Source organism: Primulina eburnea, chromosome 18 (genome assembly GCF_022965805.1).
Source record: "Primulina eburnea isolate SZY01 chromosome 18, ASM2296580v1, whole genome shotgun sequence".
In the NCBI taxonomy this organism is placed as follows: domain Eukaryota; kingdom Viridiplantae; phylum Streptophyta; class Magnoliopsida; order Lamiales; family Gesneriaceae; genus Primulina; species Primulina eburnea.
The window spans coordinates 3796579-3812440 of record NC_133118.1 but is presented as its reverse complement, the minus strand read 5'-3'; the positions used below and the strand labels follow the sequence as shown (position 1 = coordinate 3812440).

General features: G+C 36.4%; 1 protein-coding gene across 1 annotated transcript; it reads right to left on the bottom strand.

Moving 5' to 3' along the window:
* Positions 1 to 977: 977 nt before the first annotated feature.
* Positions 978 to 14688, bottom strand: LOC140820175 (5'-3' exoribonuclease 3). The gene is given in 24 exon segments (XM_073180500.1): positions 978 to 2201; positions 2477 to 2556; positions 2701 to 2776; positions 2876 to 2980; positions 3547 to 3704; positions 3791 to 3865; positions 3962 to 4002; positions 4102 to 4178; positions 4256 to 4384; positions 7562 to 7632; positions 7819 to 7914; positions 8587 to 8682; positions 8948 to 9250; positions 9252 to 9296; positions 10039 to 10125; positions 10217 to 10294; positions 11107 to 11271; positions 11364 to 11513; positions 11742 to 11804; positions 11897 to 12016; positions 12166 to 12357; positions 12435 to 12511; positions 12609 to 12711; positions 14278 to 14688. Coding segments are annotated over 24 exon segments (3420 nt in total). The 5' UTR covers positions 14482 to 14688; the 3' UTR covers positions 978 to 1372.
* Positions 14689 to 15862: the final 1174 nt, after the last annotated feature.

Genomic DNA, 15862 nt, shown 5'->3' with positions numbered 1-15862 from the left:
ATTATTATATTATTAATATTAATAATACTATTATTTTATTATTGATATTATTTTCGAGACGGGTTCGAGGATTTCGGGGATGAGGATAGTAATCTCATACCTGTCCCGAATTACATCGGGGATTTATAAAAATCTCTGAACCCTAACCCAAACCCGAAAAAATCGGGGATCTCCATCCCCGTTTCGGGTTTTCCCCGCGAGGCCCCAAACCCGTGGAGAAAGTTGTCATCCCTAGGTTTGACCCGTCTCACAGATTATGATCCGTGCGACGATCTCACATGAAACTCACTCTTATAATTTATAACCTAATTAAAGAATTCACAAGACATTAAAATTTATAAGCTTCTAAGGAATCAATAAATTATTTTGGTAGTCAAATGATAGTAATAATTAAAAATAAGTAAATGAGTTATTCGTTAAAATCATAAACCGTTACTGATGAAACATTAGGACTCAAAATCATAGACTTTTTTTTTTAGTTTTTTTTTATTTTCTGTTCATTGTTTTCTTTAAAAAAAAAAAAAAAAAAAAAACTTGGCTAGTCGTACATGGATCTTACCTTATTAATGATTTATCATTACTTCCACTCCGTCATTCCCCCATTGCTTTTGTCTAGCAAATAAAATCAAATATTCTTATTTTAACAAAAGAAAAATCTATTCATCCACCTCATATTTTAGATTTTAGATAAAAACTTGTGTAAGACGATCTCACGGATCATATTTTATGAGACGAATCTCTTATTTGGATTATCCATTAGAAAAATATTACTTTTTGTTGTGAATATCGATAGCGTTGACCCGTCTCACAGATAAAGATTCGTGATACCGTCTACCTACTCTAGATTTTATCAACGAGATATATTTACATCCATCTCGAAGGACATTTGAAAACAATACTTAAAATCATATCCGAATCACATCCATTGATAGAAACGTTAATGAAAGAATTCAAGCACATTGCAGTCATACAATAAATAACCAAATTCTTTAAAACATATATTATGATAATATGATATCTACAACAAAAATATCTCATTAACAAAATGCAATCAGCAAAAATTATCAAATTCACGAATTCAACTCTAGATATACTAAAGTATCGTAGAAAGATAACCAAATTTATTACCTATCCTAAAAAATGGAAAACACTCGACAAGGTAAATTTGTCACATAAATTTTACAACAAATGGAAAGTCTAAAATAAAATTGGTGAAATGAATAAGAAAACAAGCTGGCCAAGGCCCTAGCCTGATCCCTATATTTCAGCCAGTTAATCATCCTATAAAACTAAAATTGGCCTTTCCTGGTTGTGACGATATAAATGACCTTATGAAACGAAATTCAAACCATCAATCCAATCAGCATAACTCTTATCTGCGATAATCCGAGTTTGCACCCCTATCTAGAGTGGAGAAATGGTTACCTGATTGACGAGGACGGTTGTATCCTCTGCCACCATTTGGGTTAGCTGGTGGGTTGAACCCTCTGCCACCATTTGGGTTAGCTGGTGGGTGGAACCCTCCGCCACCACTCGAATTAGCTGGTGGGTGGAACCCTCTGCCAGCACTCGAGTTAACCGGGGGGTTGTACCCTCTCCCACCACTCGAGTTAACCGGGGGGTTGTACCCTCGGCCACTGCTTGAGTTCACTGGGGCCACCCAATTGCTGCCTGAATGGTTATGACTAGGACCCCCATATGACCTATGCGATCCAGTATTATTGTAACTACCCTGTCGGTGATGAAACGAAGCTTGGCCTGAATAGCCATGAGAAGGTTGGGGGTAACCATGTCCACCATGCTGTGGTGGACGTTCCGGGTAGTACTCGCGTCTAGAGTAATCCCTACCATGAGGATCATTCCAATCATCGCGATCCTGATGCGATCTGTTATACAGGTTATTATTAGATGGTGGGGCATAGGGTTGCTTATAACTCGTATAGTTTGAAGGTCTATGGTGATTTCCACCATCCATCGGTGGATAGCCTAAACTAGTTTGCATTATGCCACGTTCTCTGACAGAGTACATATGGTTTTGGTAAGGCTGATGAGGCGGGCCATATTCCTGTGGTCGATGGTGGGGATACATCTGACCAGGATGACCATTTCCCTCTGCCCTTGCCTGTAAACTATTCACAACAAGCCGATGTGCGGCCTCTCCAAGCTGTCGGCCAGATATTGATCCATTCAGGTTATCACGCCTGTCATAGAATTCCCAAATCAGCAGTATCTTCAATGTAATTTAGCAAATGCCGAAGACCTTAAACTTTTCATTTATAGTAGAGCTCAAAAGATGTTTCAATCTCCTGTTTCTATTTGATCGATAAGTTTCTATCATAGTATGAATCAATCATCTAAATGCATGGAAAGGAAGTGCCATTCATCAACATACAAGAAACAGGAGGTTGGAACACCTTTCAAAATATGAGACGTGTGTTCATATGTTACTTTATATCTAACAGTCGAATCTGCATACCTTTCATTATCAAATTGCTTCCTTCCAGAATCCTCATGCCAAAGTACAGGTTCTGATTTTAGATCGCCAACGGTCACAGTCTGCATTTACGATGACAAGTAGAATATAGAGTTTTATTTCATTTAAAGTCACCTTACTGAAATGTTTGCCATATATGTCAGTAAATCTGCTATTCTACTTTATTTTTTTGCTCCGCAATTCTACTTGTACAAAAAATTAATCACCTTCTCAGGGAAAATAACCCCAGGTGGAGGTCGAGTAATGTGCTTATGCATGTCAGGTAGTATGTATATTGCACATCTGTATGTGAACAAAAAACTAAACGGTTAGAGAGTGTTGATTTAAGAAGATTTTTTAAATTAGAATAGCATCAACATCATGGAGTATATAGGGGTTTACATGACTTGATTATTTGTGATGTCTTCCATCCCTCCAACCGGTGATCTAAACACAGGAGGACAGGGATCTCCAAAGCAAAGTGAAATATAACCATTCATTCCACCGCTGCATTTAGGCTTGAAAAACATCAGAACAGTCCAACAGAATTCAAATTGCCAGTTATAAACATAAAAGGAAGATTATTCCCACTATTTGCAAATTTAACTTCTAAATCAACCATAGAGGAAAACCTGCATGCACACATTCAAAAGATATGAAGAAGAGATCTAGTCACAAATCTAGTCACCGAATCTACTTGGTGAAACCAGCTATAAAATTCGGGTCAACAATTGTCACCCATATTCCAATCCGAAGTTCATGAAACATTGTAAATATTTTTTCCTGTGTGAAATGTAGAATGACACCACCTTCACTTCTTTTTTTTTGACAAGAAACATATCACCACCTTCACTTCTTCAACCAGTATAATAAATACTAAAAACGTTCTTCCACTTTTCCCACATAGAAGAAAAATGAGTGAATAATAAAGTGATCACACATTTTAGGTTCCCATCCATGTGAAATTGAACTACTACCATAACAGAGCAAGGCATTCCGGACGACCTCAAAACGACTAAAGCGTGAACACTCGGCTTACCTAATGCATGATAAGAAAATTCAGAAAGACAAACCTGGCTCCTGGATCTATGCGCTCCTTTATTGTAACTCTTTCTTCGTTTTTCAGCTGCTTACATCGATCATCAAGAGAGAAAATGTATGGGGAGAGCGTGTGAGATGATGAAATAAAAAGCATGTTAGACATCACACTATTTCTCCGTGTTTCCTCTTCCTGAAGATAGGAGAATGAGTCAGTCGGTATAATTGCCCTGCGTCTCAAACCAGAATTATGATTCAAAGGCTGGAAGCCGTACTTACCGTAAGAGTATGCTCAACTTTTGCCACCTCTGCAAGTAGACGGCTTTCATCAATGAAAGGCAGCTTAGCAATGCCCTAAATTCAGGGTAAATCACAAGACTGTAACTTAAATGATGACAAATACTTGTAGCTATATGTTTTGTCTTGTCACAATACGAATCTCTAGAATACCTGCCAAGAGAACCGCTTTCCATTCATATCCACTTCAAAATCTGATGAGCAAAAAAAGCAAGAAATTTAAGAAATGAACATTCTACGTACCAGGTAAAGAGAAGCACATGACATGACACATAAAAGTCATTTGACCATACCAGTAGGATAAAAATCAGAGATAGGTGAGTTCGGATCAGTCATCAATTTCCTGTAATGCGTAGGCAAAGCATGGGAACTGCAAACAAACTAGTTAGAACATGAAAAAGACATTAAAATCATTTAATATACTAAAGGAGAGAAGATTAGTCCAACCTTGCAGCAGGAAAAACACCCAACAATTGATTGAAGGGTTTAAAAGGCGACCCTAATGTAAAGCTTATATTCAGTTGTCCAAGATCCTTAAGATCTGAAGCAAATGGAGCATAATGGTATGGGTAAAACCTGCCAAAATTCGAGTGGAACAGTCAGACCAGGATTATCAGCAAGAGACACTAAATCAAAAATCACATATTGTATGGGAGAAGGTAAAATAGAGTAAAAATAAATATCAAATTCTCTCATCAAGTTAGAGTATAATATCCAATCTAGTACACCAAAAATTTAAAACATGACACGCATCAGATCTGAAAACGAAAGTTACAAATGAAAGCAATGGTTTTAAATCATTATCGAGCTTCCAATCAAAACAGAAAGAATAAAGAAAAAAGAAAAGAAAAAGTGAAAAACAAGAACTGATGGTGGTTATTCCAGATATCACGCTGATCCTTGTAGTTAAAGTTGAAATACAAAAGTGCACAAATTTTGTGTTATTATTAAAAACATGGATATAAAATATACTACAAGACATAAGTGATGTGCAAGTATAAGATTTGAGTATATGCTAAAAAAATACACAGTTGCATGGAAGAGCTTTTCCTTTTTCTGAGCAACTGGAATGGAATAGTGTTACAGGCTCAAATATGTTGGGCTCAGAAAGCCTATATAAGCCTAATGATCAGAACATTTAAAAAAGGGGTAACTTGAATAGGGGGATAGGCAGAAGACCAGAAAAAAGAAATATATTAGGTAGAGTTGGTTAGAGGGGCATGCCGGTATTATTATTCTTCAGTTTGGCTAGATTTCGCTAGGGCAATAATTTTTCTCTTGAAGAAGGAATTATTTCCTGGGCTGGGTAGAAATACTCAAATTATAGCGTCAATTCATAATTATAAATATTTTGCTATTGATTTCTAAAATTCTTGCCGGTTGAGTCATTTGGAAGAATTAGATCGTAACAATTGGTCTGACCTGCCGGATTCGAAATCGGAGGGGAAATATCATGGCAACAACTAGGCATAACGGAAAAATGGAGGCAATACCCAAGGCAGTGATGCAAAAGGAGCAGAGAGATAAGAAGACTCAAGATCGATTGATGATTTTCGAAGAGAAAATAAAATTCATGCATCGCTCGCTGTTAGAAATAAAATATGTGATGGAAAGATTTATCGAAGCAAATATGAAGATCTCCGCAAGAAGCTTGGAGGGAAATTCCCAAACAACAAGTAATATCCACACAGTAACACCGGGGGTGAACCCATCGAGAAATGGCAGCGGAGAAGCAAAGCAAGCTCAGACGATCAAAATGGAAGAGATGAAAGAGCAGATTATTAGACGAGATATCATGGGCCCAAATTTATTTGATCTCGAAAAAATTAAAGAGAATATATGTGAAACGGAAAATAGCCAAGAGGAAAAATTTTGGTGAGAACAAACTTACTCATGGAGAAGTGAATTTACCTGGGTTCGAAAGGAACCTAGGGCTGGACAATACTTGGAGACCATTGTCGATCTTCCAAGGGCAGTCATCTGTATTAAAGGGTGGAAGGTCCACTGGTTTTGGGAAACTGAAAGGAACAATCAATGCATAAATTGGGAGAATCTCGCAGAGGAATTGAATGAGAAAAATCAATTATCGTAAGGCGGTTTGGCTGCGCATCGACGAGTTGGAGATCTGGAAATCTCGTGACTGGGCTCTGGAGGGTGGTCAATACAGGGGCAGTTTTCCAGTAGTCCCAAACATAGAATTTGGGATGGAGGAGGAGCCCATGGCCCAAATACAGTTAGGAAGGAAATAAAATTGTCATTTGGGAAAAGAGATTGTAGAGAATAGGAGTGGGTAGAGAGAGTTCAACTCACAACCCATAGTCACCTTCAGAAGAACGACTCCAATCAGCAGCAACAGAAACCAATAAAAACAGGAAGGGGCAAGGACAGAAGAATTATGGAAAGAAAGAACAGCAATTTGCAAAGCTCAAACGTTTGGGTGCTCCGGGGCAGCGAGAAATTTCATAATTGTAGGTGGTAGATTGGTTATTTTGCAAGATGGGATAAGGAGAAACATTTGTTTAATGGATTTATGAAATTTCTAAGGGAGTATTTTCACATGTTGTAGAAGGTATTGTTAGTCAAGCTAGGCTAGCGCCTATAGGCATAGGAGTTCTGGCAGTCAACTTCTGCAGCAACCTCACTTCCGTTGGCTCTGTTGGTTTGCACAACAACAAAGGGGGATTGGGTGATTCGTTTCTGGAGGATGCTCCAAAGAACTGGTTGCTGTATTACAGACAAGAAAAATGTTCCATATAGGTGTCGGGATGCTGATGTGCTGAAGAGATCATTAAATGGCCCACTAAAAGACAATCCCAAGATTTCTCTGGCATCTAAAGAAAATCATCCTCAAGTTTCTAGAAACTGAGTCTCATTAGACAGGTTGGTGTTGGGGCAAGGTGCTCATAGCAGAAAAAAGAAAGAAGGAAATAGTTGGTAGTATGTAGGGGTTCAAGCATCAAAGAAGACAAGTTGGGAGGGTGCTCAATCTAAGAAAAATAGACTTTTGAACTCCAGCCTTGAGGACAAGGCTGAATTTCAAGAGGGCGGTATTGTTACGGGCTCAACTATGTTGGGCTTAGAAAGCCTATATAAGCCTAATGGTCCAGAACATTTAAAAAGGGGCAAATTGAATATTGGGAAGGCAGAAGGCGGGAAAAAGGAAATATATTAATATTATGTAAAGTTGGTTAGAGGGGCATTCGAGCATTATTATACTTCTGTTTGGCTAGCTTTCGCTAGGGCAAGGGTTTTCTCTTGTAGAAGGAATTATTTCCTGGGCTCGATCGAAATACTCAGATTATATAGTCAATTTATTGTCATCAATATTTTGTTAAAAGATATTCTCAAATTCTTGTTGGTCATTCAGAAGAATAAGATCATAACCAATAGCACATGGCTGCTTTTTAGGGTCAAGACCTTTAAACAATCATTTATATTATCAAACATTTTTTTTTGATAGAAAACTATGATCTATTATAATAGAATTAGAGTTTACAAAATCAGTGTACGAGCGATCCACAAAACATAACCATTTATACTATCAAACTAATTGGTGACAAAAATACTGCCATGCAAAATGACATCACGTCCTACACAATTTAAGGATGATGTCAGTAATAAAAATTGTATGCCAAATGTATCTGAGTGTATGAAAACAAAAATAAAAGACGAAGTACGAAGCGAAGGAAAAACAAAGTTTAAAATCTTCAATTTTCAGTCAGAATGACATTAAAAGCACGTGAAAGAATTTACCATTGCCATGAACAGACACCTTCATAGTAGTAATGCATAACCCAACATAACCCTTCTGTGTATCTCAAAACCTGAAAAAAATAAGATACTTCAGCATTCATTGCCACAATGTACACTAATACATCCAAATTTGAGTAAAGTAGGATCATCAAAGTTTGCATAGAGCATCATAAAGTTGAAAAAATTATTGGTCAATCAAGTTTTTTCATCGGTAAATCAAGGTTTTTTCAACCAAAGAAAAGGTTTGAACAACTTACCACGTCTCTTCGTACTGCTTCCAGTTCCTCGGGAGTTGTTACAGAAAATTTCTCTTCGTAATACCTCTCTTTCCACCCTGGTTCTCCTAATTTAACCTAGGATAAGCAAAAAAAAAGTTAAAAAGATAAAGCTGGGAAAATAATTCCAGATCTATATAATTTCAAGTTAGAATGCATAAGGTGACCTCCTCACATCACAAGGAGTTCTCCTCAACTCGTCCTTAATAACATGATAAAAGAGATTCATTGGTGCTGAGCAAATAATTACAGTTAATCTCTTCGCGAAAAATTAAATCCGCAGTCAGACATTAGAAAATAAATTAGAAGGGAATGCATTTTCATAGATACTTTCATCAACCATAAAATGTTCACAAAATTTATACCTTAAAAAGGGCACAAAGCTTTTCTCAACTGATTAATTAGTTTAATCATTGATTGATCCTGATAGGGTCGGCTATATAATGCACTCTCTCAACATGACCCTTATAGGGTCGGCTATTTAATGCACTCTCTCAACATACTGATCATATTTCCAAAATAGTATAAATCAGAATCTTCATCATGTGATTAGAAGCTAAACTCAAACAAACACTTGGATCAATGCAAAATCAAACAAGAAAAATACAAATAAATAGCATATACAACCGCATACAGAAGCTTTGTTGCCACGGGGAGTGTACATGCTCAAAATTATCTCATCCACATAAAAGCAACGTCGTAGACTAATTTCATATGAAGTTAAAAAAAAAAGTATATTGAAGTTCAGACCTTGTCTTCTTCTGCATTATCCATGTTGAATACATCGGACTTCTCACGGAGTGAATTCTTAAGCTTTGTTTTCAACTCTTCTTTGTTTTCAAGTACCTGAATGGCAACATAAATAAAACCGAGTTGAGTGGGATTATGATGGTTTTAAAATGCTAAAAAGCAATTCAAGATGATGATAAGTATGAAGTCAATAAGAATCCTAGTAATGAGAGATAGTCGCCTCAATCTCTAAGAGCAAACCTCAGGATTTTGGGACTTGAACAACAAATGATAATCCAAAATGTATAGGCTGGACAAATTAAAATAAAAAGGAAAAAGAAAAAGATCTATGAAGTGCCTATCCAGAAGGAAGAAAACATACTTCGATCTCTAAACTATTCTCAGCTTCAACAATAGCTGCGCCTATAGTGGCCCCAGAGTCCACTCGTGTAACTTTTTGGGCACGGACATAGTTTCTTTTATCTTCTGGCATTTCAGATTGCTTGCAATGAATATCAAGGATGGACAAACTTGAGGTAGCTTGACCAATTTGATTGTGTCCAGGAAGAGTTGAATCTTTCTGTTGATAGGGTGAAGATGAAGGACCAGAAGCAAGGCGAGAACCATGGTACCGAGCAACTGGAACTAGAGACTCAGGTTTTACACGAGGTTCCATATCATCAGCCTCGTTTTGCTTGGGTTTTATCGCGCTTGATTCTTTCAGATTGCCTCTGTAATGTTTATAAGAGGAATGATTTATAATCCTTATCATCCATTTGCACTTCTTCGGGACATGAGCAAACAATATGACGAATAATAAAATGAAATGACAGCATATAATCAGTACGTCGTGTAACAAATTAAAACCATAATTATTTGCAATAGCTCTGGACATGAAAAACAAAAAGGTTAGCATAACAAAAAAATGAATGCAGATTATCACATTATGAAACTGTCATCAGATGCTAGACACCAATGATTATAAAGAGAATAATGAAAGAAGTAAAAGTGCAAGCAAAGTTATGCACCTTCCTATATTCCAGCAAAGGGTTTTCGTGTTGACTAGAAAAATTAAAACTCATTTGATATTCGCACTCAAGTGTCTCGTCAAGGACCATGCACTCATGACATAATTCCACTATTCCAGCTCTAGAAAACCATGCTAGCAGTTAACACAATTATAATTTTAATAGTATTTAAAATGTCCAAAATCATGAGTGCATCTTACAGCACCATAACCAGACAATGGTTGCCCATCATCACTATTTGCTTCTTCGTGTCATCAACAGTTCATTAGATGCAACATCACAAAAAATTAATAATAAAAGATACTGGAAAAACCACAAGAGGTTCTTCCACAAAAGATGTAATAAGACAAGGAGAAAATTTATCAGATTTTAAGATCACTTTCTGCGCATGATAATATCACACACAAGATTGACAACAATGATTTCAGTTATTAAGAAAACCAACTTGATGCAATCGAGCCCTTTTCTGAAATATTTTATCTTCAAATGCTCCCACGGCTTGGATAAAGTGCTCCACCCGGCTCAGGTTCGGCTGGTAAAGGAAGAATAATCATAACATAACTTTGTTACATATCAGGAAACTATAGTATGAACAACAATATCCTTTGAGCTCCATCCATTACCTTGCTTCCATCAGTTAAGTACCCACCCAAAACCCTCAATTCCTTTTTATAAACAGCCATCAGCAAGTTAATTGCACCCTATAATTGTGAAAGTGTAAGTGCATAAAAAAGTAAATTGCAACAAAAAGACCATGAAACTAAAGCACAGGCAAATGAATTTCAAATAATGCAGCATATTTAACCACACTATGCATTACAAATATGTAGATTTCAGGCGTAAAACATAGAATGCCAACACTGTTATGGTGGAACAGATATAACAAGTATACTTATAGACCAGTCAATACAACAAACCACAAGGATAACTTCACTAAGACCAAACTCAACAGTACTTAATCAGCAATAAGAAAATGCCAACCATTTCAAACCAACTTAACAATTTAAAGCTCCTCAAGTTAGTGGCGGAAGAATTTTCCACCTACAGAGCAGTTAGTATCATAGCATTCACATGTGGTGTATGAATTAAAATTACTAAGTCCACAATGCAGAAAAGCTCAAAGTTATATAACATCCCTTAAAAGATTTACCAGTTATTCAACCTAGATGTAAGAATGTATTTTTTGCTAACGCGATACATATCATTTTCAGTATTTTATTTTCCTCATGAAATTAGCATCTTGAATCGTACTTCTTAGTTAAACATGAACCATATCTGACAGGACAACCGTCTTTCAATAAAGATTTAGTATTCACCTCAAATTTTTTAGACAGCATCAATTTGGTTTTAGCTTGGAAAAAAGCTAGTACGAACAGCATGTTTTACTCTTTACATTTCAGCTTCATGTGGCAAAGTAAGCATGCATGTAATTGAAGTCAAAAGTATACACTAGGCACAAAATTGAACTACCAAAATGAAAATCGAAGAGCATCGATAGAAGTATAGAACACACCTCACGGATCTCGAGTGTAGGCATATGCGGCAAAAAATCATTACCAACAAAGAAACACATGAATATGAAATCATCGACTATGCATTCGATATCAGTCTCAAAAGGAAGATTGGGTATCCTCATCTCATATTCTATGTATTCCCGAAGAGTCCAAATGTTCAGAAACTGCAAGTAGATCACAATTTAGTTCCGGATAGATCTGTGCAGAAAATAAGAATATAATGTTATTCCACATGTATATGAACTAGGAAGCAAACCTGATAAGGCTTCTTCGGTACGATCTCAGCTTCACCTTTCTCATCAAACTCCCCAGCCTTTCTTTTTGCCTTCCCTTCGCAATTTGCTGCCAAATGACCCACTTGACCACATAAAAAGCACTTGTCTTGTTGTCCAGGAGTAAATACAACCTATCATAAAAGGAAGTACCCACCAGCGACATGTAAGTTAAAAGTGGGGAACAAAAGCAGCATATTCCAAATAAACCCAGTATCAGTTAAGTTCAATTTGTAATATGAGTTGAACATCAGCCTCATTGTTTGCATGGAAATGTAAGAGATTAAAATTTCAAAACTCCTTAATCAGCATCATACGTAATAACAAATTCAAGAACTAAATTATAAATGGGGGACCAGCACCTCTCTCAGTATTGAAAAATGAGCTTCATGAGTAGCCAAAGCCAGCATAATCAGATCAGCATCCTAACATGGAACACCACACAAAAGTCAATAATGCAAGGGGCGCGGTGGAGGAAAAATGTAAGGAAACGAAAATCAAAAATAAGAAAATGTACCAAACCATACAGACAGTGGCGAGTATTAGGATCACAACCAGGCAGATTCCTTTGCAGACGGATGTATGACATAATTTTGTGTTCCCCTTCGCCAGGAACATTTGCATCAGAAAGGATCACCTTCATGGAAACAGGGTAATTTGCATAAAATTGACGAATTAGCAGTGCAGATCTAGACATTTTCAAGATGACAGCACAACTGAACTTTCTAAAAAGTAATCTGATTCATATGGGAAATGCATCATGGGATAAATGCAAACAAACAATACCTTGATATTTTTCCAGCCAGGATCATTGTTTAATCTGATATGAATGTAATATTGCAGAGCAGTAGATAAAACAGCCATAAAGGGTGTTCCAGGTGTGATAACATTAGAATCAAAAACTTGTGATTCCTGTTTTGGTGGAAGCTTCCTTCCTTCTCGCTCGAACTCTGCTCGTAATCTTTCCTCTTCAGCTGCCTAAAATTTATCAACAGAATGGTGGCAAATATTTACATCATAAGCCTTTGAAGAAGAATTAACATGAGGACTCATACCGCATCTGCCGCATCTTTGGCTGCTCGGAAACGCCTTGACCGCTGTTGATTCATCTTAGCCCTTGGTGCAACACCATCTGCCAAGAAAAATCAGTTTGAGGCTGATGCATTAGGTCAAAATCTCCTTGCATCAAATAGCACATAATAACAAATCATTGTAACTTTTTCACTCACCAATGGCCATGTAAAGCAGCTTACGTGGCCGAACCATCACAAAAAGCCGATCGATATAATCAAACATGCATTGAAACACTTCATCAAACGTAGTCGGAGAAGGCTGCATAATCAATTAAGAATAATGTCATATTTCTCTGATATGTATATGATAATAAAAATAAAAAGCGGGTATTGAAGAGTTGGAGTGTCTTAGAATTAAACATGTTGCTGGAATTAATTGACAATATAAAAAGAGAGAAAAAAAAAAAGAATGGCTGTTGTGATGTATTTATCCTAGCATATTTATGCGCTAATAAGAAAGAGACAACAATGAAGTTAAAAAGTTGTAAGATAACTTAGGGCTTAAATTATTGGGCCTAATTGTTCATGGATTTCATTTTTAAAAATTGAAAACATCAATAGGGCCCTTAAATTTTTCAACTTTTGATGAAACACACCGCTCACCCCCAAGACGCAACCTGAGCCCAGCAAAAGACACGCACTGCAAGGGGTGCACTTGAGCCGCACCTTGTTGCACCCAGTGCTTAGGCTGCCGCTAGGCGCCCATAGGGATGGCAATGGACGGGTTTGAGTCGGGTTCACTAGGACCTGAGACCCGACCCATTACAATTTTGAAGGAAACTCATATACTTCCGAACCATACCTAAAGTTAACATGTTTTACCCGACAAACCCGTTACAATATTTTTTTGACATTTTTTATTTTTAACTTATATGATTATATCAAAAATTAAATAAAAATAACCAAATAAAGTTTATAACACACTTTCAACCAAATATCAAAAGTAACAATTTTATGGAACCATTATTTCATATAAATCTACTTTCAATCATCAAAATAGGAGGGAAATTATATGACTTTAACAAAGAAAAAAGAACCATGCAAAGAACTTTGTAACAAAGAAAGAAGGTAAAGACTAAAAGACTGCTGGACGAAGTGGAGGAGGCTGGAACTTAATTCATCGGAGTAGGCTTAGGATGATTTTTTGGGTTGGATTTAGTTCGATTGAGACATGGTTTTTTTAACTTAAACAAGAAGCAAGCCACTGTTCTTTTCTTTTCTTTTTTTTTTTGCACCACGAACAATAATAAATTAAGAGGACAGTTTGGCCAAACTTTTTTTATTCATAACCTTTTTTGGCTAAAAAAGCATTATCTAATGCATGAGACCACGCCAATTTTGATGAAATAGGTTTAAATTCAAATTAGTATAGGGTTATTAGCCACATTCTCCCTAAAAATTACATCTTCCGTTCCTTAAGCTTTGCTCAACAAACAACTAGCTAACGTAAGGTTTAACTCACAATCTAAAGTTCAAAACACACTTATATATAAAATTACCACGAAAATCCAATCCTTCGGGAAACAAAAAACATCACAGAGCAGCAGCATCCCAACAAGATAAATAACATATCAAAACACAAATTTCCAAACACCAACTGAATTAGCTTCATACAATCATTAAGATTCCTAGTCGTCAGGACAAGAATTTCCAAGTTACAATTCAATTCTAGAGTGCCCTCTCACTTTCACCAGTACTAACATAAGAAAAACATCGAAGCCTGGAATCAATAGGAAGACAAATAATGAAATTCATAATTAACTACACGAAAGCAAAAACAACAACAATAATTAAGTAATCAACACTAATAAAGATACAAACTTACGCGGTCTTCAGGGTGAAAGCAAGGATGAATAATCCCATTCATATCCAGGTACAGGTTATCGTACTCGATTTTGTTAGGGTTTGGCTTACTCGTATCCACCGGAATCTTGACATCCTCGATGACAACCGGCTCTTCTTCAATCACGTCCACCACCACCAAAGGATACTTCTCCGCTAACCACCGGTAAAAAGCTGGAACTCCCATTCTCAATCAATCAAAAATGGAGAAAAATTGATGACTTCTCAGATAAGGATCCAGCAGGAAAACTCCAAAGCTCGGCTGATTGGATAACGAATCGGAAGTCGGGGGAAAACAAATGATTCGAAAACCGTACGAAGAGGTTCAGGGTGCAGAAAATTAGGGTTCGGAAAGAAAAACCCGGAATAACAACGTAATCCACCCTATTCGAGAGATTGGTATATAAAACATGACTTGTTTGAGATCGTTTCTCGGATCGTATTTTGTGATACGAATCATTCATGAAAAATATTATTTTTTATGTTAAAAATATTGTCTTTTATGCTAAAAATTCGTGAGATCGTCTCGCAAGAGATATAGTCATAAACTATTAATAGTGCATATAAAAAATTTATTTACTTATTGACTGACCAAAAAATCGATATTTAGCGCTCCAATATTTTTAAAATAAGTATAATGGAAGAAGACATTATATATAAAAACAAAATGTGGAAAATGGAAGTTATTTGTTGAGTTCCCTGGAATAGGGTATTAACCTGACTAAGGTAGAGATTAGAACCCAAAGATCCTAACCTTGCCCGTTGATTCAGTACGTTCCTATCCCCTGGGGAAGTTTTCTAAATCTTCCTCACCTCGGTGGAATTTAATCAAAAAAGCTGTATGGGCAACTTGTGATTCAGTAACCATTTATTTTAGCAAATTTGGTTTTCGTACCCAATTTCCAAAACTACCCCTCAAACCTTATTTAAATAATTGATTTTTTATTTCGTAAAATAAATTAAATTTTTTACCTCTTTGACCGGAGTACCACCGGGTTATATCTACCGTATTTTACAGACTGCTCCTCACAGTCCAACCACGAGATCGCAACCGATGGTTACCGACGCAGATTCTTTCAGCAGCACTTGGCACAACCCTAATTCGTTTCCTACCTGAGGGTGTACAATAAAATATAGAATTTTGAAAATAATACATGAGAAGGGCTAAGAGCAAAGATCTCTTTATTCAAACAAAAACATTTATTATCACATTGAAACCTCCTGTAGAGGAAAAGAAACTTGTTTAGCTACTAATAGTAGCTGAACTCACAGCACACATAAACTTGAAAGAGAAAATATTACAAATTATTTGTTGAAAAAAATGTTCGATGATCTTCACTTCTTTCTTCTTTCTTTATTTATAGAAGACTTCTTCGGATTTGAAATTCGGATCCAAATCTTAATAAGCATTTACAGCTTGTCTTGGGACCATGTAGTGGTTGAGTGGTCCTTTAAGATAGTCCCTCCACTTTCTTGAAATGTCTTTTTCTAGATTATCAATCTAGAAATCAACTTCTCATATTCTTTTATCTCTCCTAAATATCAGTAGAGATAAGTTTGTAAGATAT